The sequence below is a fragment of the Pavona decussata genome, unplaced genomic scaffold, assembly GCF_977016875.1.
Source record: "Pavona decussata unplaced genomic scaffold, jaPavDecu1.1 SCAFFOLD_602, whole genome shotgun sequence".
NCBI lineage: Eukaryota > Metazoa > Cnidaria > Anthozoa > Scleractinia > Agariciidae > Pavona > Pavona decussata.
Window position 1 is genome coordinate 2,483,544 of NW_028145860.1, and position 26,457 is coordinate 2,510,000.

General features: G+C 39.5%; 1 protein-coding gene and 1 long non-coding RNA gene across 5 annotated transcripts in view; one reads left to right on the forward strand and one right to left on the reverse strand.

The window, feature by feature from the left end:
- LOC146449361 (A disintegrin and metalloproteinase with thrombospondin motifs 18-like) overlaps positions 1-26,037 on the reverse strand; it is a 52,085-nt gene extending 26,048 nt beyond the window's left edge. The window contains exons 1-10 of one of the 4 annotated variants that reach the window (XM_085101781.1): positions 17,123-17,450; positions 16,920-16,991; positions 6,343-6,417; positions 5,196-5,224; positions 4,412-4,478; positions 3,919-4,223; positions 3,279-3,447; positions 2,237-2,412; positions 1,123-1,215; positions 86-210 (exon numbers count right to left, since the gene is read on the reverse strand). In XM_085101781.1, the coding sequence (XP_084957907.1) occupies positions 86-210; positions 1,123-1,215; positions 2,237-2,412; positions 3,279-3,447; positions 3,919-4,223; positions 4,412-4,478; positions 5,196-5,224; positions 6,343-6,403 (1,025 nt within the window). In that variant the 5' untranslated portion in view covers positions 6,404-6,417; positions 16,920-16,991; positions 17,123-17,450. Of the gene's footprint in view, positions 1-85; positions 211-1,122; positions 1,216-2,236; positions 2,413-3,278; positions 3,448-3,918; positions 4,224-4,411; positions 4,479-5,195; positions 5,225-6,342; positions 6,418-13,281; positions 13,425-16,919; positions 16,992-17,099; positions 17,451-25,995 lie in introns of those variants that run through there. The other 3 variants (XM_085101780.1, XM_085101782.1, XM_085101783.1) reach the window with 3 other exon arrangements.
- LOC146449362 (uncharacterized) overlaps positions 23,907-26,457 on the forward strand; it is an 8,745-nt gene continuing 6,194 nt past the window's right edge. Inside the window, exon 1 of the long non-coding RNA XR_014860683.1 lies at positions 23,907-25,292. This is a non-coding gene — a long non-coding RNA (uncharacterized LOC146449362). The remainder of the gene's footprint in view (positions 25,293-26,457) is intronic.

The window sequence follows — 26,457 nt, forward strand, 5'->3', positions numbered from 1 at the left end:
ACAGTTGGTGCATGCATATACTGTACTTGACCAAAGCTAAATCCTTTATACTTGTCTCCTAAAGGGATTGATACAGATTACTTACTCTGTAAGGAAGCTGAATACATCAAAATGTTCCGGGTTGCTATCTTTTTTAGAAATATACTTGGCTGCCCATGCCGCCAATTTATTTAGTTTCGAGCCAGTGTTCATTCCAGCGGTGAAGCCAAGCTGAATGAGAGACGAAACAGTTAAAGTGGTTAAAATCATGAAGAACTCTACTATTCTGTTTACAGTTAAATCTCAATTTCTTAGTGATTGTTTGTTTCCTGCGGCCATGTTAAAGTTTGCCTTTTCCTCGACTTCGTTAAATTTTTTCTGAAACCCTCCTCGAACAATCTTCCCATTGAACGGGCCACCCAACTATGGCGACCGACGAGGAAAAGCACTTCGTGTAAGAAAGCATCAGAATCGCCCGGCTGGTCCTCTTCACTAATTGGCCATAAGAATATTTTTCGGCCAATCAAAAGCAAGGAATTCAAATGCTTCTGAAACTGGTTTGGTAAGAGTAAGTGCCCAGGGGCTCCCGTTCTTGTTCCATGAAAATCACTTGCTCCCGACAAGCTGCCCCTGGGTCTCCGTCGATACATAAATTGCTGCGGTATCAGCAATAACCGCGGGAAGAAATGGGCTAAAAGAAATACTCCTGCTTGTGACCAGAAAAGCTCAAGAATCATAACCTTGAGATGACACAGACAGGCGGACGTCAACCCAACGGAAAAACTACTCCTTAAATGCATTAATTATTCATGAAGAGAAAACAAAGGAAATTTATCACTACCGTGCATGAAGAAGGTTTGGCGGCAAAGGGATCTTAATTATCATAAAATTTGGTGAACTTTGTTTTGGATTTCTCCAAGAATTATAAAGGTGTGACAAGCTATTTCAAACAATTGAAAGAGTGTTCCATCCAATTCCCAAACACCTCGAAGATGGTTTAAGAAACTCGGCTGCGCCTCGTTTTTCGGTGTTTGGAAATAAGATGAAACACTTTTCCTTTTGTTTGATATATTACTTCCAACTCTTTCCATTTCGTTTTTCCTACTATAACAAAAGATTCGCTACCTTTAAACGTCTACATACCTCGTTTTCTACTGATTTAATATGGAAGATCTTGGTGATAACATAATAAGCCTTGTATTTTCCAATAGAAGGATCTTGAAACATACCAGCGACCTGAAAAAAATTAAGATTATACGCGTTAGAAGTTTTAGAAAGATTTTTCGGGTGAGAAGGCTTTGTCGGATTTATTTACTTGCTGTTTGGAACTCTTGGAGGACTGATTGAAAACTTTTTTCAGGGTGCTCTTCTTTGGCCCCCTTTGACCCGAAAAAAACAAACAAAAAAAAAAAAAAGCAAAAACAAAACAAAAAACGATAAAGCTAATCCAACTTTGAATTCAGTTAAGGAAGGTGCCTACTTTTGTTACTGCGCGTACGTTCTGCGCATCCCCTTGAGATACTCGGGTTTCCTATGGCTGGTGCCTACGTAGCAAGTGCTCTTGGTACCCAAACAGGAAATTTGGGGTTAACAATGCATTTTCCAGAGATAATAATTTGGAGAAATAAAAAAACGCCATACATTACTGTGTACTTTACTTCTTTTTATGTCTAAAACATGCCCCGCTATCCCCAATTTTCTTTCTTGATTCCAGTAGTCCATACTAAGATCTTCTTTTCCCGCATAGCCATAAACATGTAAAAAGACTTTCTGTATTGGGAAGCACCGTCCTGAAGTCGAACTACCATGATGATATTTTCCCCTTAGTCTCAATGAGCTTGGATTTCAGTTTCCTTCTCCTTCGCTTCTTGAAACCTTAAGTTACCTTAATGAAACGCACATTCTTTTGCTAAAAACCGCCTGGCTTAAAAGCTGGTTTGCACCTACGACGCAAGCAGAAGCACAAGAAACTAACGTGTAAACGGGCGCGACGCAAGCACAAGAAAAGGAAATCGTTCCTTTTTCTTGCGCTTGCGCTTACATTTGCGTCGTTGCGTACCCTGTGTAAACCAAGATAACGCAAGCAAAAGCACAAGAGAATAACAAGCAACAACATCTCCTCGTCGCTGAATATCTCCTCGGTGTCGGCAATCTTGGATTTAAAATTTTGGCGTCAAAATGTTAATTCACTGCACCTGCGTATGTCACTTTATACTTATGCTTATCACACGTGTCTACCAGCCTTAAATGTACTCACCATATTAGCAACAACAAGAAGCACAGTAGCAAATTTGTCTGTACCATACTTGTCTACGTAATGCTGAGGGACAATTAATGCAGCCTCGATATATTTAAAACCACTATTACTGTCGTCGTTGGCAGCGCGAGGTTTCCTGCGGTTTGTATATCTAGATCTCTCAACGCGCTTGCTTGCTGAAAGATACAATAACGAAAGACGCTCCAGTAAGAGTAAAGCTAAACTGACAAATTTTAAAAAACTAAGTAGAAATAATCTGATTTATGGTATCACTACATTCAGTGGTAAAAAAATCGAATTACGATCCTAAGTTGCCCACGCGACCAGGAGTATCGCCACTATCGCCGATTATCCCAAGCAGTATGTCGCCGGCACCCATCAAGTTGTTCAAAGATTGGATAAGTCACTATCCAGCGGATAGTGGTTGGAGTACATTTTACCCCTTAGAGAAAATTGGCTGGAGTACAACCAATGGTTCACTCCAAACAAAAAGAAAAAAATTGGTAGGAGTACATTGAAACTTGAAAAAGAGCAAACATCCGTATTGGAGGATGCCGAGGTAATACTCTCGTTATCTTCTTTGAAATAGTTTAATTAGAATTTGTAATTAAGACACACCTTACACCAGTTTAAAGGGAACTGTAGTCAGGAAGCAAAAGTTTTTTTCGTTATGTAGAAAAATTGGCAACCGTATGACATCAACGCATCCAAAATAGCGGAGCGCAGAAAACTTAAAAGCGAAAACGGTCTATAAAAAAATCCAATTTTTAAAGCAGTAAAAAAAACCTCACAATATGACCAGCTACCAGTTGGCTTGATAGCTCAGTTGGTAGAGCACTGCACCGGCATCGCAGAGGTCATGGGTTCGAATCCTGTTCGAGCCCTGCAGGCTTTCCTTTCGCAACTGCTTACTTTGCGTACTAACTGCGAGGATCTTTCTTCTATTTTCAAACTTTTTTGAAATTTAGATGTACTGTTCCCAACCATTCAATACAACTTAGTTGTAAGAGCGGAGGTTACCTTTAACAATGTTTACACAAACCTGATTCCATGTTGTGTGTTTGACAGCCAGAAGCGTCTTGCTTTAATGGCGATGCTCTGTAGATCAGATGTGGTACGGTGTCCGCAGCGCTTCTTCTCACACGTTTAGCCAAATGCGTAGGGAGAGGCTGCACAAAGAGCGTGTCCCCTGCCGTCTTTACCATGCCCGTCTTGTAAAATAGAGAAGAATAGAAATATTGTCATGGTTTGGCCATCATTATAGGGTTTCAAAATGCAAGATTATGCAAAGTTTAATGTTAAAATTTAGCGTGAACATGATATGAATTTTCTCACGATATGTAAGGCATCTTCAGGGGCGGATCCAGTCCTTTAGGTACGTGGAGAGTGGAGGGGGGGGGGGGGGGGGGGCTCTGGAACGTTCGACTTGCTTCTGTTCGTGAAAAATGTATCTCGGCGCCTCGACCCTGAGGGTATCGTATTGCGGCTAAACGGTAAGCGGCCGGAGGTGGGGGGGGGGGGGGGGTGGATTCCCCTAGATGTGCCACTGAAAGGAGGCTCAAAATCGTCAGCAAGTGTGATCCTCATTTTCGAAGCCGAAAATTTCAAGTCAACGAACGTTTTCAAATGAACTTGAGCCGATAAGCGAGTGCCATATTTGTAACAAACTAATCGTCTCTCACCAGGCCCCTATCGCTTCTCATCGCCACCAAGGAGCCTGGGTCGGATGACACTTTACCCAGGTAGAATTTATTTCTTGGCGCAGGATGGGTCGTTACCACTCCATCTCCGTGGTGTGTTTCAATGACCAAGTTTGGTGCCATAAGCTCCATATTTCGCCTTAATCTCAGTTGAAGTTTGGATCCAAATGCATGCAGTTTATAATGCATAACATCTGGATGGGAGGCACTCCTTCTGCGACGAAAGTAAGACATTACTCTGCCATTTGATTCTGTTTCGCGTGGAATGGTTACGTCATATTCGGGGACTGTAAAGAGTTACAAAAAGATGAAATGAGTTCATAATGGATTTATTGATAAATTTAACAAATGAATAACAACAACAACAACACTTGGCACTACTTGCGCTGTGACTGGTTGAAAGGCCTCGAAGCAAGAACTTTAGACAGATTGACATCAAAACGTTTTCGTTAGGTTATATATAAATTCTACTTACTTTCAGAATGATCCTTGACACCAAAGTAATACTCTATTTCCCTCTTGGTCATGTGATTATGAAGATTCTACGGAGAAAAATTATAGGCGCTTACACTAATCGAGACAAACACCTCCTATAAATACCTTTTGGATGTAAAGTTTAGTTTTAGATATCAATAAGTCGTGGCAATTTCTTTCCTGTTTCTTGAACGGTCCGAAGTCTTGAATGATTTTTTGGAATCACCCTCTAAAGATTTAAATGTCAGTGGCATCCAGGATAACTATGTTGAAGCAAAAACAAACAAACAAAAAAAAAACAAAAACCGGAAACTAGAGAAAAACCTTTTATTCAGGTCGACCAACATGGCAGTCATATTGCAATATTGAAACCACGTTCAACTTGATGTTTTGTTTTCCAGCTACTATATAGCCTCCTACGCAGTCGTTTTAAGGGGATACGAGTCCCCTAAAACGACTGCACATGCGTGGGAGGCTAAGTACTATAACAATACACACCCTTTGCTGTATTCCTTTAAACCTGGTAGACTGAGTTATGCAGCGTAGTTCTAAAATCGTCTTCTCTATAAAAACTATCGTCCGCGCGCGCTATAGAAATCGCATGCGACAGTCGTAAGCAAAAGTTGTACCGTCTAAATAGGCCTTAAGAGTAATTTCATTTCACAGAAAAGGTTCTTTGTCGAATATATGAGAAATATTGACTAAAATACAGCAAACTCTTTGTGACAGTGCCCATTCATTATAAAACTTGGCATTTTTTCCTGGTATGGTGTTATACGACATACCTTTTTGCTTTCTCTTGTTATTGAACCACCTGTGAGAGGAAAATTAGTTTGGAATCAAATTTTAGCCAGTGGAGTCACTTTAAGTAAGGTAACTCCTGATACAAAAGTATTTTTTTGCAGTTTATGACTATGCAGGAAAAGCAGATCTTAGCAAGGGATGTTGGAATCCTTATCAAACCTGGGTTTCTCGAACAATCTCGAGATGCGCAGAACGTATGCGCCGTAAAAAAGTCCTTAAAAAGGCTCAAATTAGTGACGAAGTCTTCTTAACGACGGCCAAACATTTCGTTTTATACAGGCTTTCGGAACTTAGTGGAAAAGTTTGGAAAATATGAAACATGGTCGAAGTAAAAGTGTAAACTTTTTTCAACATTTAGAACAGACATGTTCAGGATTTCGACGCATTGTGGTTTCAGAAGGACTGGAAGATATGCAAATCAAACGCAGCCCAGGACAGTCTCTCTTATTTTGATGTACAATGTATATTATTGCCCTCCTCGCAAGCCTGATCACCAGATAAATCAAAGTTGAACAGACTTTGTAGAATAAGAATGATAACTCTTAGATCCGTTTATTGTATCTTCCTATTGCCTTTGCACAGAGAAATATCCAAATTTCTGTAAAGAACACTTAACTTTGTCGACTTACTAGGGTAATTTCAGTTTGTTGCATACCAAAGGGGTGAATCGTTTTGGGATCAAAAGACTTTCTTAATATAGTCGTTCAGGCTTCGGAATCAGTGGCTAATTTCTGCGACTCTGAAAATCCTACCAATACAGCAGACTACAGATTTATCCAATAAACTGGGATGAGGTCTGGATTGGGCCTTTACCAAAGTACTCTTGGTAGTATCAACTTTCATTTACAATGCAGCAGAAAATCTGCAAGGTTGTTGTTATTCAAAAATGGTATGATTAGCACAAAGGGTAACTATAGCTTGCATAAAAACACGTATTTTGCAAAAGCCCGGAAAACGTTCGGAAGTCAAGGTCTTCCTGTAAAGGTGGATTCTACTTTCAAACTGTTTGAGGTCGGCGGATTAACACGCTTCGCTACATTTATGCAAGGACGGTGCCAGGAAAATTAGCTGAGCTATGCTTCAGTTTACTCTTAAGCAACACATAACCTGGAAATGAAAAACACTTACCTGTGTGTTTTAGCAGAGTTAGGAAAACAACCACGGACCACATGCTTAAAGGATAACGCATTCTGTACCACCGATCTACCAGGCAAAACAAAAGATGCTTCAAGTCAGATCGATAAAATTGTTTGTCGCCACACTTGGAGTTTAACTGTTGTTAAATGCCTTAACTATGGTTAAAAGAAAGTAAACAACCTTCAATCTATCAGAACTAACAATTTTTTTGTTTGGCACTGACTATTGTTAACGTTAGCAAACAACGTTAATTGAGCATCAAAGACATTTCGACCAAACAACTTAGCTTCGGCCTTCATCGGTTATTTTTAAAAGCCAACTGAATCACGGCTTTGTAACGGTTCACAGTTCTGCGCGTGCTACGCCAGCAAAAGCGTTTTGCTGGCGTAGCACGCGCAGAACTGCGCACCGTTTTCGCCGTGATTCAGTTGGCTTTTAAAAATAACCGATGAAGGCCGAAGTTGTTTGGCCGAAACGTCTTTGATGCTTAATTAACGTTGTTTCTAACATTAGAAAAAAAAAAAACTTTAAGAACGAATTTTAAAAAACTTTTCTAAAAACTTTAAGAACTTTCAGAACTAATTTTTTTTTTGAAAAAAAAAAAAAAAAAGAAAAGAAAAATTAGTTCTGATGTCTATCCCTGACTGCAATTTAAGTATTTTCAGTTTTTAACCTTCAACGTAGTAGAACTTTTTTGTTGATCTTAATTAACATGCCTCTGATGACGAGCAGCCAACTAAGTAAACAAAGCTAAACGCACAGTGACCATTGATCCAGGCCGCTCCTCTACAGGAAATTTTACTTTCAACCTACCACTGTTGTCAACGTGACGAACTAGATAGTACCGCTCACTGTAACGATTCAAATGAAAGCTACTGAGCAGTACTTTCCTGTGATGCTGTTCATTATGCTGTACAAGGTGGTTCTAGCTTTTGAGTCTGTGGATGAAATCCTAAAGTGTGACCATTCAAATGAAAGCTACTGAGCAGTACTTTCCTGTGGTGCTGTTTATTATGCTGTACAAGGGGGTTCTAACTTTTGCCACTGTGCGTGTAATCCCAAAAATGTGATAATTGAAATTAAAGCTTCTGAGTAGTACCTTCCTGTGATGCTGTTGTCGTGCTATATTCTCCAAAATAATTCTTCAGAATTTTTTCCTGTTTTAAGCTTATAAGTTACATTCTTTTAACTCGTATTTAGTCGGGAAACCAGGAAAACGCAATGCTAATTATTGAAACCTTCAACGTGTAAATAAAGTTTCGGTCTATAAATATTGGAATCGTACATTTGTTCAGTAAACCAGGAAGACATATTGTTAATGACAGTAACCGCGAACGTGCAAATAAGGTTAAAATCTCTTATTGATAAAAAATGTTCATTTGTCCAGCGTACAGAAAATAACGCTTATCGGGTTTTACAACACCAAGAGGCTGATCCATTTCCGTTCGCAAAACTGTTCCAAATTGTTTTGATTGTGTATTCATCAACTAAAGCATCGTTAGGGGCAATATAGGGGAGGGAGGAGGGAAGAGTTCCCACATATGGCGTTTTAGACTCTCACAAAGGGTGTAGATATTGACTAGTTTGGTGTGAAAAGGGAGTGTTTTGCCTATTAGTCTGTATCAAAGACTGAGCAGACGGAGGCTTATTCCAAAGCAGCGGATTAATTTTAGAAATAGACACACACCAGACAAACATACATCAAACCAACCAAACTAGTAATCGAAAGAGAGAGTTAGTTTGTAAAGAAACTGTGGTGCTGCGTCACTGGGGGAGTAAAAATAAATGTTTTGTTTTATCAACAGAGTTGATAACAAAGGTAATTTGGCCACTGTAAAGAGATTTGAGTGCTGACGTTTCGAGCGTTAGCCCTTCGTCAGAGCGAATCCAAAGGGCTAACACTCGAAATGTCAGCACTCGAATCTCCTATGTTGCGTTTATGTTTAACGAGAAAAGCTTAAGAGAGAATTTTTTTAAGGTTTCGTTTGTGCTTATGTCGTTGCTGTCATTGATCAATATAGCTTCCTGTACTTATGCCTATGCCTCTCGTGTAAACCGCATAACATGTATCAACGAAGGCTACACTATTGTTTTCTTGCTTTCTCTTCCGGTTCTTTGAATAAAAAGTTAAAAAAGGATGCCAAAAACCGGACACTGTTATTTTCAAGTGATAAGCTTAATACCTGTTGATACAGTCATAAAAAATACGGAAAATAAGGAAATGATTATCGTTTCCGTGACTGCTTTCAAATAGTTGAAAACGATGCGCTAAAAAGTCGTCAATGTGTAACTGTACGCCATAAACGAGCTCGTTGGTCAAGTAATTCAGCAACTAAACGGGCACAAGACGCATTATCCGTCTGAACGAATTATCTTCCGTTATTCGTCTCGAGCGACCCACAACGGAAAATAGTTTGTCCAGACGGATAATGCGCCTTGTGCCAGTCTTTATACTAGAGACGAATAACCAAACGAAACAACAAATGTTTGCCCAAGTTCGTCCAGACGGAAAATGCGTCCTCTAGTATAAAAACGGCCATTCAGTATCTTGTAAAACTGGACTCTGATAAAATATATTTGGTGAAAGTTTGAAGGAGAGTTGCATGCTTGACATGCAACACTGATACATGACGGATGCTGTAACGCTTTAGCTGTGCTGAGCCAGATCATTTGCTATAGGTTTAGTCGTTAAATAGTATTTCATGGTTGTCAAGGCGACCACAAGACAAAGGCGAGTATAAATGTAAGCTGAGCAATTGTAGAAGCCTAGATGAACTAAAAGGGTAAACGCGTGGAAAAAGACACGTTTTTTTTTTTAAGATTTTGTTTTGTTAAGCCAAGGTTTCTGCCATCAATGCCATACAGTAAATACTTTTCACCATAATATTTTTTACCGAGAAATTATGCTTTTGGCACTCTTTAGGTCCTACAGAGGCGATATTTGCTTTCACAACTTATTGTACATCGCAAAGAACTGCTAACAAAGGAAGAGGATTGGTGTGAATTATGTGATAACGCGCAATATGGTATTTGTTTATTTCAGCTAAAATTTAGGAAATAAATTCTGTAGGATCGAGTAAAATCACTGTTAAATTTGGGTTTGTGAAGGTACGTTTCAGCCACTTTTCGGTTATGATGTCAAAACTCTTTGGTAATAACGTGAAAAGCGCCATCAACCAGACCGTAGTATTATTTATTTGAATGGCATAATGTATGCAAATGAATTCAACTGTCAGTCAAAAGGGGTTTCAGGCCTTCATAATGATGAACCTGTGATTATCAAATTAAAAGTTAGAAAATATTCGAAAGCTATTCCGGGCTGTACAAGACATGTCACTCCACTCTAGAGGACTGCATACTTTCTTCAATAAACACTCGCAGTCAGAGTCTCCTTCAATACTCAGTCGTACAAATCCTTCTAGCTTATTATTTGATACCGCTCAAAGTCATTCACATCATTCAAGCTACATGTCAATCAAGTTCACAGTACACATTCACTACATTTCATTGTCGCTAAATATAGAAAGATAGGTGAAGTGTGACCAGATAGCGCGTGTAATTTGGAATTGCGTGACGCTAATATCCGGTTTCGGACTGGCAGACAGTATCAAAGTTATACAATTTAACTGAAACAGACATTGATATTTAACGAGTACTATATACCCCACAGCATAAATTTTAGTCCAAAGCAGGGACGGCTAAAAACGATTCGGAACGCGTGATACGAAGACTTTACATTTTTAGATACTTAGTAGATACCATAGCATTTACTCTTTTTTGAAGACAGGATGCCAAATAGTATTAATTTTAAGGGAGGGATAAAGGAAACCCTTGGAAGGAAACATGTATGGCAATGTATGTTCTCTTCTCTAATTAAGTGGAATGCTGGATATTATGAATGAAAATACTATGACGGAAGCGGAATGTGTTCTCCTTTTCGGGATGAGGAACAGGATGATTTTTAAGGGCGAGATATGAGACGAAAATACTTTGGCGACAAGGGAGGAAAGGGGGTAGTTTCTTTTGTAGGAGGGATACTATGAACTAAAAGGGTGGGACACGGGGGGGGGGGGGGGGATAACGCGCATAGCCTGTTCCAGGCTCAAACCTGGCGGGAACGGCGACGAATGCGCGGGAAATGAGGGGAGGGAGTGGATACGATGTATCTCCCGGTCCCTCCCCCGTTCTTACTCAGACTTCGCGCGTTATATTCGTGTTCGCTATTCCGTTTGATTTTCGTTGTTCCCACTATCAGACTACAAGGAGAAGCATAAAGGAAGCGGAAAGCTTGGGCTACAGTTTGTTGTTCCGGCGAAGTTTTTTTTAAGTTCTCCTTTTGTGTCTTAGCACTGATAATTAAGTAAAAAAGGAAAGTGGCGCGCTTTTGATGGTACCGACAAGCATTTTATGTATGGGAGCAAGGCAATCAGATATAAATTAAGCACAGTTTTTTTTAACAACAAAAACAGGAAAATGAAGTTGACCCAGATCCTTAAAATACGTTCATTTCTGAAAGTAAATTGTGAACACATCTGCAAAGTGCCAGTGCAATTAAAACCCATACTTATCATTTGGCTTATATAATATTAATAATCAACAAGCACACACTTAAAACCATATTAATATTCACTTAAAATTTCTGCAAATCGATTATAACGTTTGCTTGCAGTTAAATGGTAATAAATGGAACAACCTGATAGCAATGCTGAGAGTAGTTTGATAAAACATCAGTGAATTCAAAGCTACTGGGATGCACATAAGTTTCATTTAAATATAGATTGAGAATAACCAAGGATGTGACAACCAGTTTTATTAAGAATATTACTGATGAGAAAATTGCAATTATTTCTGTTACATGCACTCGACGCAATGAGCAAAATCAAGAAGAAACGTCTTCGAACTGAAGTATGGTACCGCAGAAAACCGACTACATATCCCACATTGACCATCAAGCAAATTTTAATAAAACCAAAATTCAACCATCAAAATTTTACCAGACTGATAATTGAACTACTTTCGAGTTCAAGGTAATTAAAGATTGATGGAACTCATAATAAGTAATTTTGCAAACTCAAAACGACTCTGAAAACATTTAGCGTTGGAAGTCATTTGTGGTCTTTTCAGCTGATTTGCAGAGGCCAATCAAATGCGGTAAACTGAACGTGAAAATGAAACAAAACATTCAATCATTATTTAATTCTTACCTTGGATAATCTTCGAAAGCGAAATATTATTACCGGTAATTGAACAAATGTTGCCGGCCCAGATACGACTATTTATGAATTTACGTTTACCAGTGTTTTCATGGTCAGAAGGGTACATCTTGAATTGGGGCAAACGCGTGGAAAAGGCATTTGTTTAATTTAGAAATGCCCCTGGCCCTCTTATTGAATCAACAAAAGAATTTTTCAAATGTTTTTGTTCCGAATAAAATTTCATGGCAACGGCCATGAAAACAAAGGGCTAGTTATTTAAACAGAGGCCAACTTAGGCCGCGGCTTAAGACAATCAGTGGGCCTCCAAATCTGTTTATAAGTGCTTTATTTTAAGTAGATAAATAGTTTTCTAGTCTGGGATGCCGCAAGCCTTCTTGTTACCGCCAGCAGCAGACAATGTTCAGATATGACTGTTGACAAAATTGAAATTGGCTTAGAACGTGGTTTTGTTAAACACCGTCTACTGAAACTGTCTTTTTATAACTGACCCAAAGACTTTCGAGGCAATGATTCTGTGGATACATACTTGGCCGGTTACATTTCAAGACAGTGGACTATGCTTACTCGGATGGGTGTGCATAATTTATATTTTTCTTTTTATCTCTGTGCAATTGTCTGTAAAACGCCGTAAAATCCGGGAGAAAATTCACACACAGATGTTTAGAGTTACTGTGTTATTTCTAACGCATTTACAGTCCTCGAATTTGATCAGCAAAGTTTTTACAACTATTATGAAGCAATACATTTTGAGTATTTCCGATATGAACTTTAAAAGAAATGATGTGATCATCTCAAGGACCAATGGGATGTCATTTGATAATTAAACCAACCTACTCTGGATTAATTGCATTGACCCTTTGGAACTCTTATTATTTTGCGGTTACATTGTACTTGACTGCAAAACCTGGATAGCTTCGACATCACTTTATTTTTGCTGCCTTACATTGTAAAGTATTGAAAACACACAAAGTCAAAAGTAAGTAATAGTAATAAAGGGATGAGGCAGTTCATTTTTAATAGTTTTGGAGTTTCAGTCAGTTCAGTTCAGTTCAGTTCAGTTTAGAATCAAAACTCTGAACCACATTGTATAAAACACATTTGAAACCCTACTGTACAACATAACTAGCCAAGAAATACTTCAAGAAAGGGGCGCTTAAGAGCTTTCCTGAATTAAAGTAATTAAACTCAGATCACGTCACCTGATACGCCAGCACTTAACTCTCGTGACACAGACATTCGAGTGCAATTCAGAACTTTCATTTTAAATTGATGGCGACCAAAGACCTTGGTTATGTATGTGGTTTGGATGTTCGATAAATCAAAAACTGACTTCAATGATGAAAACCACCAAAAATTACATACTACTGTAAAGCATTTAAAATCTGCTGTGAATCGAGAAAATGTATAGAGAATCAAGAAAATGCCCCCATATTTGATGAACTTACTCCCACACAAAGTGTGTAGCGTATGTGGCTTTTTTCGAGATTACCAATGGTCGCCGAGAAAAATACAATTTCACATATTGACTGTTGAATATGTTGCGATCATTAAGCGGTACAGACTAAGACGCTGGCGAGCGTTAACGGCTACTGAGTAGCCGTTTACGTTTGCCAGCGTCACAAAACGTCTCTTGCATTACTTCAACGCATAATTACATACAGCAAGGAGACAAATTGGTCAAGCTTCGTAAAAATATTAAGAGGAAGATACGTACCGTACTGATACACTTGAAGTGGGTACACGCAAAGCAAAGCTACTAAGCGAGCTTACACTTTGTGAGAACACGCATCAACCAGTCAATTATGACTGCTTTGCCATACATTGGAATTTATGGGAAAACAAGAGGTATACGTCATGCCGTACTGGTTATTAGCCAATCGCTGAGCGTCCCGATCGAAAAATGCTAGCCGGCTATACGACTTTGTCACAAAAAGGAAGTAAATAGTGTCCTAAATTGTCTATACACTACACATTATGGCTGGAAAATGCCAATTCGTCCTGTTAAAGAGGTAAATATGTTTATCAATCAATGACAAGTGGCAATCAGCCAAGTTATTGCGGTACCGATGCAAACATGAATACCTTTCTTCAAGTGACTTAATAAGTACAGTCTTACCGAACTCAGACGAACGTGCCGCTCGTTTATTTACGCCAGTTTGATTTCATTTGATAAATGACCTCAGGTTAAGGAATGAAGTAAGACGCCTTGGCGCTGGGAATGAACGTCCACATGAACGTCATCGTCTGACCATAAAGGTTCATTACCGTAGAGTTATGAGCGTTACGAATAGCGCTGGGAATCAAAGTTCACAATAAACACTTCCCAGAATTTTTTGGGAGGCGCGCGGGAGGGGGGAGGGGCAAGTGCCCCCTTGCCCCACCACTACTTGCTACGGCCCTGAGCGTATCAAGAATACTGGCGCACAACCCGAGGATCAGGCCTTCTTGATTCTCAGCTTAATTGACGCACAGCAGAACAGCGAGACTTTCATTTAGCGAACAGCTCACATATTTCAATTTTTGTTGTTGTTCTTGAGAAGCTACAAATTGAAAAGGTATGCATATGTCTTTGCGTACCTCAGGTTTACATTAGTCTTTAGGTTGCATCTCAACAGAGTTCGAAAGGCCACATGTTGGTCTCAGAATTCTTTCCCATATTCAGCGGACTTAATAATTAAGTCTTTTTCTTTCCAAAGTTAACATCAACAGTAAAATGTCGGTCACATTTCATAAATTTAATTAGTTTCTCCCAATACAGTGAGGAGTGTTTACGTATCGGATACGTTGGTCAAACATTTGGTTTTGTTTTTCACAAACTATTCGTTCCGTTCCATCATCAGTCTGCTCTGCCGCCCTTTTATTAAAATCAGTCTCTATAAAAATTAAATTTTCTTACTGATGAAAAGCAAGAAGTTTATTTTAAACAGCACACGCACAAGGCCAGCCTCGAAGGCACAAAGTAACCCAATAACCTATTAACCATGTCACGAGCATAACCATATAACAAAAAATAAACACCTGAATCACGGTTGAACCCATGCTGATCCGCCCAACACGCTAGACAAATCCAAGTTAGCACTTTTGTTTTTTAATTTGTTTTGTGTGACTTGCGTTTGAAAGAATTGTGTCTGATGTGTAAACAACTAAGTCAATGCTTAGAGCGTGGGAAAGTTATTTTCAGCTATAAATCTGCGGGATAAACGAAAGCGGATTAAATCAATAAACCAATAAATAATTATTTTGGACGATAAACGCTGACACAGATGACTGATTACATGAAATTTTGCTACATTTTATTGAAACAAAGGCTTTTAAGTTTCTTCTACAGGTTACAAAACGATTCCTAATTCATGGCAAAAACACTGAACACTCATTTTCGGTTGGCAGAAAAAACTGTTGAACGTTGTAAATAGTTTTGCAAAACGTTGCAAACCAAGAAAGGAATGCTCCATAACTTTCATTGGAATCGCCACAGGTTATAGAATTTCATTCTCAGTCTCGAAAGTTAGAACCACCTTGTACAGTATAATAGACAACACCACAGGAAAGTACTGCTCAGTAGCTTTCATTTGAATGGTCACTCTGTAGGTTATTCATCCACAAACTCAAATCTCAGAACCACCTTGTACAGCATAATAAGCAGCACCACAGGAAAATATTGCTCAGTAGCTTTCATTTGAATGGTCACAGTTTAGGATTTCATCCACAAACTCAAATCTCACAACTACCTTGTACAGCATAATGAACAGCACCTCAGGAAAGTACTGCTCAGTAGCTTTCATTTGAATGGTCACACTTTAGGATTTCATCCACAAACTCAAATCTCACAACTACCTTGAACAGCATAATAAACAGCACCACAGGAAAGTACTGCTCAGTAGCTTTCATTTGAATGGTCACACTTTAGGATTTCATCCACAAACTCAAATCTCACAACCATCTTGAACAGCATAATAAACAGCACCACAGGAAAGTACTGCTCAGTAGCTTTCATTTGAATGGTCACACTTTAGGATTTCATCCACAAACTCAAATCTCACAACTACCTTGAACAGCATAATAAACAGCACCACAGGAAAGTACTGCTCAGTAGCTTTCATTTGAATGGTCACTTTTTAGGTTTTCAACCACAGACTCAAAAGTTAGAATAACCTGCTACAGCATAACAAACAGCTCCACGTGAGAGTAATGGTAGGTGGTTTTCATTTGAATGGTCACACTTCAAAAACTCATCCACGACTGAAAAGTTAAACCATATTCTATTAACGCTTTAAAAGGTTTATCTACAAAAGTTAACGTTAAAAAAGAACGACGTTTCGAGCGTCCGACGGTCATTTTTAAGTTCAAGGTAAGAAGTAAAATTAGCATGTGCTTATATACAATTGTGAAAGGACTAATGAGATTCTGACTAAAAGCTCCAATATGTACATCGAAACAATACAAGAAAATAATAGCGAGAATGATAAAAAAGGAACGTTAAAAACAATAAAAGGTATTTAAAAGTGAAAAAATGTTTATCGTACCTCTAATAGAAAAAAAGAGGAAAATCTTCACACCGAATAGCGATAGAAGAATGTGATACGTATTTTCTTGATTTTTACATACCAGCTGCAAAATAAATGTTGTCTCGAAATCAAAGACAGACGAAAGTTTATTTATTATATATTCAATTCCACTATTTAATATTAAAGATTTTTTTGCCTTCAGGCATGGATTCTGTTTCTGCCACAAAAATGTGACTTTATGAACTTAAATTTTCGCAAAATAATATAAAAATAACATTAATAATAATAATTCCGAATCGTCAACTATTTTAGGAATATTTTCAATTTTTAATCAGTAATAAGATATGAAACCCAAGTTTAATTTATGCACTTCAGGCGTTTCGAGATCGTCATAATAACAAGTCACTTGAAAAATACCGCACCTTTGCCAAGTAGTAGATAAAAAGAAAAAAAAAAACGTTAAAGCGCTTGGTAGACCGGCAAATACTGAGAAATGTTTGTAAAACGCTTCATGCACACTAAAATGATAAACAAAGGCTTGCTAGAAAGTTCTTTCCGGCTGCGCTGGCTATCGAATAAATGGGTTGCCTGGTTCAAATTACGTTGCGCGGGAATAGGTTCATATGATCAAAATATGCGGCGGTTTTTCTGGAAAACAAACGTTTCCTAGGTGAAATGGCAAAATTAAGTTACTGGAATTTCACCTTAGTCAAATGACTTCGAAAATTTAGCGAGGAAAGCCAACAGTTTCATATCGTAATGGACTATACATGACCGAAGAACTTCGAGGCTCACAACAAACACATGTATTAATTAAAACATGAAGTTTATGTAGAGAGGAACTTACCGATTTATGGCCTCAAACGCAAGAACAAGGGAACCGAAGCTTTCATCTGCGCTGTAAGAACGAGTGTATAACCTAAAATAGCAAATATTGACCTTAATATTGCAATACTTAGGCGTGAACATTTGCGTGTCAAAATCTTACGCCGGGAAGGAAACAAAGAGAAAGCATGTCGATCGGTACCTTAATTGTCTTGATGGCCTCACCTGCTAAATCCGAGGTCGAAGTACTGATTTTTGAGACAATTAATAGGCGACTATCACAGTTGTGAACCAAGCGAAGTCTTCTGTTTTAAAATGAGGGACCCTGACTGTTCCTGACGGAGTGTGACTACTGCTCAGTAAATTATTAATGTATAGGTGTGATGATATTGTGCGACCGATCGACAGTCACGCACAATATCCGGCGCTGAATGGAGTCAACTTGAATTTCAGTTTTCGGTGCTAATTTGGGTTGCTTGCTTTTGCTGTCATGTTTAAGATATTTTGTGAAAATTGACTCTTTCTGCTTTGCATCGTTGTAGACAAACCGTTAAAAACTGAACGGGAATTCAGTCGATCAGGTTGACCTACAAAGGGACTCGTAATTATGTAAATGATTAATTTGTATAATAGTTTCTAAAAAGCTTTGGATACCGATATGAAAAGACTGTGGGCAAACTAACTGTATTAGCTTGTATTGTTTTTTTAGTGCTTCTTCTGTCTCATTTTTATCGGATTCGCCACAGCTTTGACCTAACTTGCCGCATTGTACAGTTTTACAGTTCAGTGGGCAATCAAATATTCCAATAAAAAAGATTGGAGCGTTTCTCTTTTAAAGTGTATGCAGAAATGCAGTTTCTCAGTTTTATAGACCGTGAATTGTAGTATGTAATGTTAGAGTCCTGTAGTATTTGAAGATTGCGTGAATCGTGTGGAAAGGCAATGACCTATCACGGCACGCGCTACTTTGCATTCAAGGGGCGCTATAAAATACATTAACTTTTCAACCCCTACTATCAAAGAACAAATTCTCCTATCTTGTCCCCATACTTTTCTTATAAAACTACTAGGGAGAAGTTATTAAAATATCAAGAAAATTCATCTTAAGTGATCATATCCTTAATTCTCATGACCTCAGGGGTTGAATAAGCATTGATATTACAAAAAGAAATTTGATGCTGATCTCTGTAAGGGCTTTTAAATTGCAATAAAACTACTAACATCACAAGTTATGTTACTGGATATAACGAGCTTGTATGATAATATATAAAATGCAAAATATAGAGAGTCAAAAATTTTTTTAAAAAATTTACATATTAAGAGCTGTACGAATTTAGATTTCATTCTATATTAAAAACAATGCACCCATTATAATTGGAAGACTGTGTTTAGCCCCCTTAGGACGCACTGAAGGTCGCCCTGCCTGGCTGCCCCTACTATGCGCATATATTTCTGTTAGAACTAAAATAACCTTTGAAAAACAAGATGCCTGCTATACTGGCATTACGCGTGATGCTGGGGCTGATTCATTTATTCCAACTGTATGCTTCGCCGATTGATAAAACTATCCTTGCTAATGGAATAGTTTGAGTCACGACGATCGCGTTACGTTGTTTTCCGTGTGTTACGCGACTCAGACTATCAGCGGAAATTTGTCAAATTCCATTACGATAACGTAAGGTTCTCAATGACCTCTTTTCTGTCTCGCGTCGTGGCCTAAGACTGTCAAACAAAGCACGATTCCTTCACTAAGAACTCACCAATTTCCACCGTTTTACGTGTCGGGTGCTTCTTAGAAGTTATTCTTTCGATTTACCGCTTCAAAATGGTGAAATTTCCCTTTGAAAACGGCACACTTGAGTCTAGAACATGTTAAAACAATATGGCGCGACTTAATCCGTCTTTAATAAATATATCAAATGATGCATTGACGTCACACAGGTAAGGGTGAGTGGGTCCCCTCCCTCGCGATATAAGCGACAAGAATGGATTTTGATTGGCCTGCTGTTGTTGAAGACAATCAGAACAATACATCCCGAGTAGGAGAGGGGAGAGTTTAATGAATAAATTAATGTACCGATTTGTAGCTACGAGGAAGAAAAAAAAAACAAGATGCCTGCTATACTGGCATTACGCGAGATGCTGGGGCTGATTCATTTATTCCAACTGTATGCTTCGCCGATTGATAAAACTATCCTTGCTAATGGAATAGTTTGAGTCACGACGATCGCGTTACGTTGTTTTCCGTGTGTTACGCGACTCAGACTATCAGCGGAAATTTGTCAAATTCCATTACGATAACGTAAGCTTCTCAATGACCTCTTTTCAGTCTCGCGTCGTGGTCTAAGACTGTCAAACAAAGCACGATTCCTTCACTAAGAACTCACCAATTTCCACCGTTTTACGTGTCGGGTGCTTCTTAGAAGTTATTCTTTCGATTTGCCGCTTCAAAATGGTGAAATTTCCCTTTGAAAACGGCACACTTGAGTCCAGAACATGTTAAAACAATATGGCGCGACTTAATCCGTCTTTAATAAATATATCAAATGATGCATTGACGTCACACAGGTAGGGGTGAGTGGGTCCCCTCCCTCGCAATATAAGCGACAAGAATGGATTTTGATTGGCCTGCTTTTGTTGAAGACAATCAAAACAATACATCCCGAGTAGGAGAGGGGAGAGTTTAATGAACAAGATGCCTGCTATACTGGCATTACGCGAGATGCTGGGGCTGATTCATTTATTCCAACTGTATGCTTCGCCGATTGATAAAACTATCCTTGCTAATGGAATAGTTTGAGTCACGACGATCGCGTTACGTTGTTTTCCGTGTGTTACGCGACTCAGACTATCAGCGGAAATTTGTCAAATTCCATTACGATAACGTAAGCTTCTCAATGACCTCTTTTCAGTCTCGCGTCGTGGTCTAAGACTGTCAAACAAAGCACGATTCCTTCACTAAGAACTCACCAATTTCCACCGTTTTACGTGTCGGGTGCTTCTTAGAAGTTATTCTTTCGATTTGCCGCTTCAAAATGGTGAAATTTCCCTTTGAAAACGGCACACTTGAGTCCAGAACATGTTAAAACAATATGGCGCGACTTAATCCGTCTTTAATAAATATATCAAATGATGCATTGACGTCACACAGGTAGGGGTGAGTGGGTCCCCTCCCTCACGATATAAGCGACAAGAATGGATTTTGATTGGCCTGCTTTTGTTGAAGACAATCAAAACAATACATCCCGAGTAGGAGAGGGGAGAGTTTAATGAATAAATTAATGTACCGATTTGTGTATACGACGAAGAAAAAAAAAAAGAAATCGACCCGTTTTAAGACACGGTATGCCCCCTCAGGGCATCCCGCGTAATAAATTAATGTACCGATTTGTGTATACGACGAAGAAAAAAAAAAAGAAATCGACCCGTTTTAAGACACGGTATGCCCCTTCAGGGCATCCCGCGTAACAAGATGCCTGCTACACTGGCATTACGCGTGATGCTGGGGCTGATTCATTTATTCCAACTGTGTGCTTCGCCGATTGATAAATCTATCCTTGCTAATGGAATAGTTTGAGTCACGACGATCGCGTTACGTTGTTTCCCTTGTGTTACGCGACTCAGACTTCCACCGGGAATTTTTGAAATTCCATTACGATAACATAAGCTTCTCAATGACCTCTTTTCAGTCTCGCGTCGTGGTCTAAGACTGTGAAACAAAGCACGATTCCTTCCCCAGGAACTCACCAATTTCCACCGTTTTAAATGTCGGGTGCTTCTTAGAAGGTATTCTTTCGATTCACCGCTTCAAAATGGTGAAATTTCCATTTGGATTCATTTATTCCAACTGTATGCTTTGCCAATTGATAAAACTATCCTTGCTAATGGAATAGTTTGAGTCACGACGATCGCGTTACGTTATTTACCTTGTGTTACGCGACTCAGACTATTACCGGAAATGTGTGTAATTCCATTACGATAATGTAAGCTTTCAATGACCTCTTTTTAGTCTCGCGTCGTGGTCTAAGACTGTCAAACAAAGCACGATTCCTTCGCCAGGAACTCACCAATTTCCTCGGTTTTAAATGTCGGGTGCTTCTTAAACGTTATTCTTTCGATTCACCGCTTCAAAATGGTGAAATTTCCGTTTGAAAACGGCACACTTGAGTCCAGAACATGTTAACAATATGGCGCGACAATTTAATCCGTCCTTAACAAATATATCAAATGATGCGTTGACGTCACACCGGTAGGGTTGAGTGGGTCCCCTCCCTCGCTATTAAAGCGACAAGAATGGATGTTGATTGGCCTGCTGTTGTTGAAGACAATCAGAACATTACATCCCGAGTAGGAGAGGGGAGAGTTTAATGAATAAATTAATATACCGATTTGTGACTACGAGGAAGAAAAAAAAAAAAAACAAGATGCCTGCTATACTGGCATTACGCGAGATGCTGGGGCTGATTCATTTATTCCAACTGTATGCTTCGCCGATTGATAAAACTATCCTTGCTAATGGAATAGTTTGAGTCACGACGATCGCGTTACGTTGTTTTCCGTGTGTTACGCGACTCAGACTATCAGCGGAAATTTGTCAACTTCCATTACGATAACGTAAGCTTCTCAATGACCTCTTTTCAGTCTCGCGTCGTGGTCTAAGACTGTCAAACAAAGCACGATTCCTTCGCCAGGAACTCACCGATTTCCACCGTTTTAAATGTCGGGTGCTTCTTAAAAGTTATTCTTTCGATTAACCGCTTCAAAATGGTGAAATTTCTGTTTGTAAACGGCACACTTGAGTCCAGAACATGTTAACAATATGGCGCGACAATTTAATCCGTCCTTAATAAATATATCAAATGATGCGTTGACGTCACACCGGTAGGGTTGAGTGGGTCCCCTCCCTCCCGATTAAAGCGACAAGAATGGATGTTGATTGGCCTGCTGTTGTTGAAGACAATCAGAACATTACATCCCGAGTAGGAGAGGGGTGAGTTTAATGAATAAATTAATGTACCGATTTGTAGCTACGAGGAAGAAAAAAAAAAACAAGATGCCTGCTATACTGGCATTACGCGAGATGCTGGGGCTGATTCATTTATTCCAACTGTATTGCCTGATTTCATACCGTGGGGGTCTGGGTACGAGTCTGTGTATTATGGGTTATGGGACTCAACACCCACATAGCCGGAAAGAGCACATCGAACTTTACAACATCCTCAAGTTTGGTGTCAATCAAGCTAATATTAGGCGAGATACAGCCATTCAAAAACTTAAAAATTTACTAAGAAATGTATGGAACGCCGGACACACGTCCGGCGTTCCATACATTTCTTAGTAAAATTTGGAGTTTTTGAATGGCTGTATCTTTCCTAATATTGGCTTGATTAACACCAAACTTGGAAATGTTGTAAAGTGCGGCGTGCTCTTTCCGGCTATGTGGGTGTTAAGTCCCATAACCCATAATACACAGACTCGTACCCAGACCCCCACGGTATGAAATCAGGCAATGCTTCGCCGATTGATAAAACTATCCTTGCTAATGGAATAGTTTGAGTCACGACGATCGCGTTACGTTGTTTTCCGTGTGTTACGCGACTCAGACTATCAGCGGAAATTTGTCAAATTCCATTACGATAACGTAAGCTTCTCAATGACCTCTTTTCAGTCTCGCGTCGTGGCCTAAGACTGTCAAACAAAGCACGATTCCTTCACTAAGAACTCACCAATTTCCACCGTTTTACGTGTCGGGTGCTTCTTAGAAGTTATTCTTTCGATTTGCCGCTCCAAAATGGTGAAAGTTCCCTTTGAAAACGGCACACTTGAGTCCAGAACATGTTAAAACAATATGGCGCGACTTAATCCGTCTTTAATAAATATATCAAATGATGCATTGACGTCACACAGTTAGGGGTGAGTGGGTCCCCTCCCTCGCGATATAAGCGACAAGAATGGATTTTGATTGGCCTGCTTCTGTTGAAGACAATCAGAACAATACACCCCGAGTAGGAGAGGGGTGAGTTTAATGAATAAATTAATGTACCGATTTGTAGCTACGAGGAAGAAAAAAAAAAAAAGATGCCTGCTATACTGGCATTACGCGTGATGCTGGGGATGATTCATTTATTCCAACTGTATGCTTCGCCGATTGATAAAACTATCCTTGCTAATGGAATAGTTTGAGTCACGACGATCGCGTTACGTTGTTTTCCGTGTGTTACGCGACTCAGACTATCAGCGGAAATTTGTCAAATTCCATTACGATAACGTAAGCTTCTCAATGACCTCTTTTCTGTCTCGCGTCGTGGCCTAAGACTGTCAAACAAAGCACGATTCCTTCACTAAGAACTCACCAATTTCCACCGTTTTACGTGTCGGGTGCTTCTTAGAAGTTATTCTTTCGATTTACCGCTTCAAAATGGTGAAATTTCCCTTTGAAAACGGCACACTTGAGTCCAGAACATGTTAAAACAATATGGCGCGACTTAATCCGTCTTTAATAAATATATCAAATGATGCATTGACGTCACACAGGTAAGGGTGAGTGGGTCCCCTCCCTCGCGATATAAGCGACAAGAATGGATTTTGATTGGCCTGCTGTTGTTGAAGACAATCAGAACAATACATCCCGAGTAGGAGAGGGGAGAGTTAATGAATAAATTAATGTACCGATTTGTAGCTACGAGGAAGAAAAAAAAAAAAAAGAAAAAAAAGAAATCGACCCGTTTTTAGACACGGTATGCCCCCTAAGGGCATCCCGCGTAAAAAGAAATCGACCCGTTTTTAGACACGGTATGCCCCTTCAGGGCATCCCGCGTAAAAAGAAATCGACCCGTTTTTAGACACGGTATGCCCCTTCAGGGCATCCCGCGTAAAAAAGAAATCGACCCGTTTTTAGACACGGTATGCCCCTTCAGGGCATCCCGCGTAAAAAAGAAAAAAAAGAAATCGACCCGTTTTTAGACACGGTATGCCCCCTAAGGGCATCCCGCGTAATGAGGACAGCGACTTGCAGATAATACACTTGTTGACAGCATTAAAAAGGCCTTGGTACTTTGCCACCTACTACTTTGCCTTGACCGACAGGCGCATCGATAATGGTTGTCGGTGGTTTGACAAAATGCATTATATCATTTGGCGCACCAACTGTTTGTGCTAATTTTACGGTCTTATAAATTATATATTTGCATATACATCTGTAACAAATAATCGAATGCTGAGCATTTTCTAATTCCATTAGACTATTGTAGACATTTGGTGAGAAAATTGCGTATCGGCTGTTTTTGCCATGTGACATCCGATGATCAACATCAATAATAGCAACACTAATTTTTTTCTTTCTTTTTTTTTACCCTCATATAAATGTTATACCCATTGTAAGACTTGGAAGATCTTCGGGGAGGTATTAAACCTATGCATGATCTTTATAACTTAATACAATAATCTAATTATAATCTGTTGATCGAATCAATCATTGACTTACAAACAAAATCGCTTTAATCCACGTAAGCAAATTTATAGAAATGTTTATATTCTGACAATTAACTTTTCAATTATTTCACTAAAACGCCTTACACTCATATTCCTTTGACCAACGATGTATTTCTTTTTCCCTTTATTTTCTCAACGGTAGAGCGGAAGTAAGAGGTGTGTCATAAGATCGACATCCGAAACCTCTCTCAACTCTCTCTAACCTGCGTGAGACTGCAGGCGTCGAAACCCAATAGAGGTCTCCTATTTCCTTTGTTGCACCCGATTTTCCTGAGGGAAGGGGGCGGCTGTACTCAAGACGAATATCAGGACGCTTGGTTCGGTAGTGAAATGAGTCGGCCTCGACAGTTTACTCTAACATCACTGTTACGGCTATTGTCAACTGTGCACAACTTGTTGCAGAAAACTAAATTCCCAAATAAAAGAATGTGTCGTGACATCGTGACACCGTGGGGGAGGAACGAATGCGTGACGAGCCCAAAGAACGTTTGCGTAGGAGGCCACTTGATACGTGCCTTTTCACGTCCGTACAGATTGAAATATAACAGGTAACTTAAGAACTTTTTCAGGCTCAAATTGCCAGAACGTCCAGCCTCAGGCCCAAAATTAGACGTTCTTATATTTACAGAAAGAGTGCATTGAAAAACATTCGGCTACCGGTTCAGACGCGTACCTTCATGATATAACGCAACTGGTCTCGTAGTCTAGTATTGTATCAGCGGTGTTGTGTTTGATTGAAAAATTGGGAGCACTTTTAAAGTGGCGGTGGTAAAAGACTGCTACCACTCTAGTTATTTCGACAATGAAGGGAAACTATTCGACACAAGGAGAAATTCCATTAGTTATCTGACTGAGGTCTGCGCTTGCCTGAGGAGAAACTGTAGAATGTGGGGCCACGTTTAAGGTAGGGTTACGGACGTAGCTCGGCTGCTTGTCATTGAAACCCCCCCCCCCACCCGGGTACTCCCCTACTGAGAGCTATTAGGGTATGTGCGGCGCCCGGAGGAAAGGGTATAATTTTTGAGGCATTTTGGTTTTAAATAGGGTATAGATTTGAACCATTTTTATCTGAAAGTCTGAAAATGGTATGGATTCTAGAGAAGGTACTGGAAGATGAAATATTTTGGCCTGACATACTGGTCCCGGTACGTTTTGAGAACCGGGGCCGGACGCCCCACCAAAAATTCCGAGGAATACCGTCCCCCCCCCCCCCCCCGGGAAACGTAAACTTAGCTGTTTTTATGCGGAAATACATGAAGAAAAATGATAAGTTTGATAGATTTATACTAATATAATGGTTCAGTGGTTCGTTAGTTGACTTATTGACTTAAGTTATAGAATGAGAAAGTTATACTGAAAGTTTAGTAGCTGAACGGCTCGGCGGCTCACCAGTTGACCTAATGGTTTATAGAACTGAGGAAGAGATATAATGCTTACGTGGCTAATGGCTCGGTAGTTCGTCAGCCATTTTAAGGGACAGAACGAGAAGGTATATATTTTAGCGGCTCGGTGGCTCGTTGACCGTCCGCAGTGACAAACGCCGGCCCTCAAGCAAGCCCGAGGGTATACTTGATAAACTGGCCCTGTATTCTTTAGTTTAACCTTACCTTGTATGCGGTGCAACAATCCTTTCAACTGCTTTCACCTGTCCTTTTGTCCAAATGCTTCTGATGAAGTGAAAAACACATTTGGTTTGCACTTGATCGTATTCGTAGCGAGAGCGGAAGACTGACTGATTGAACTATTTATTAAGTCACGCACGAATAAACTTCAAGCGAGGTGCTGAAAGAAAACTCCACAAACCAAATTTCAGTATCGCAAGCATTACGAATCAGTCTTTAAAGAGGGCATGTTAACTTTACCTTGGATGAGCAACGAAAAACCCTCCAATCTTCATCATATTCGTTCCATCATATTAACATGTGTACAAATGCGCGGTCATGTGTTTAATTTTATACTGAGTCATAAAACATTCTTTTCTTCTTCGGTCTTTCAGTCTTTGTTTCCAGCTTAGGGAGTCTCAAGGGACAACATTACTGAGATAAAATGTATGATATATGCTGCATTTC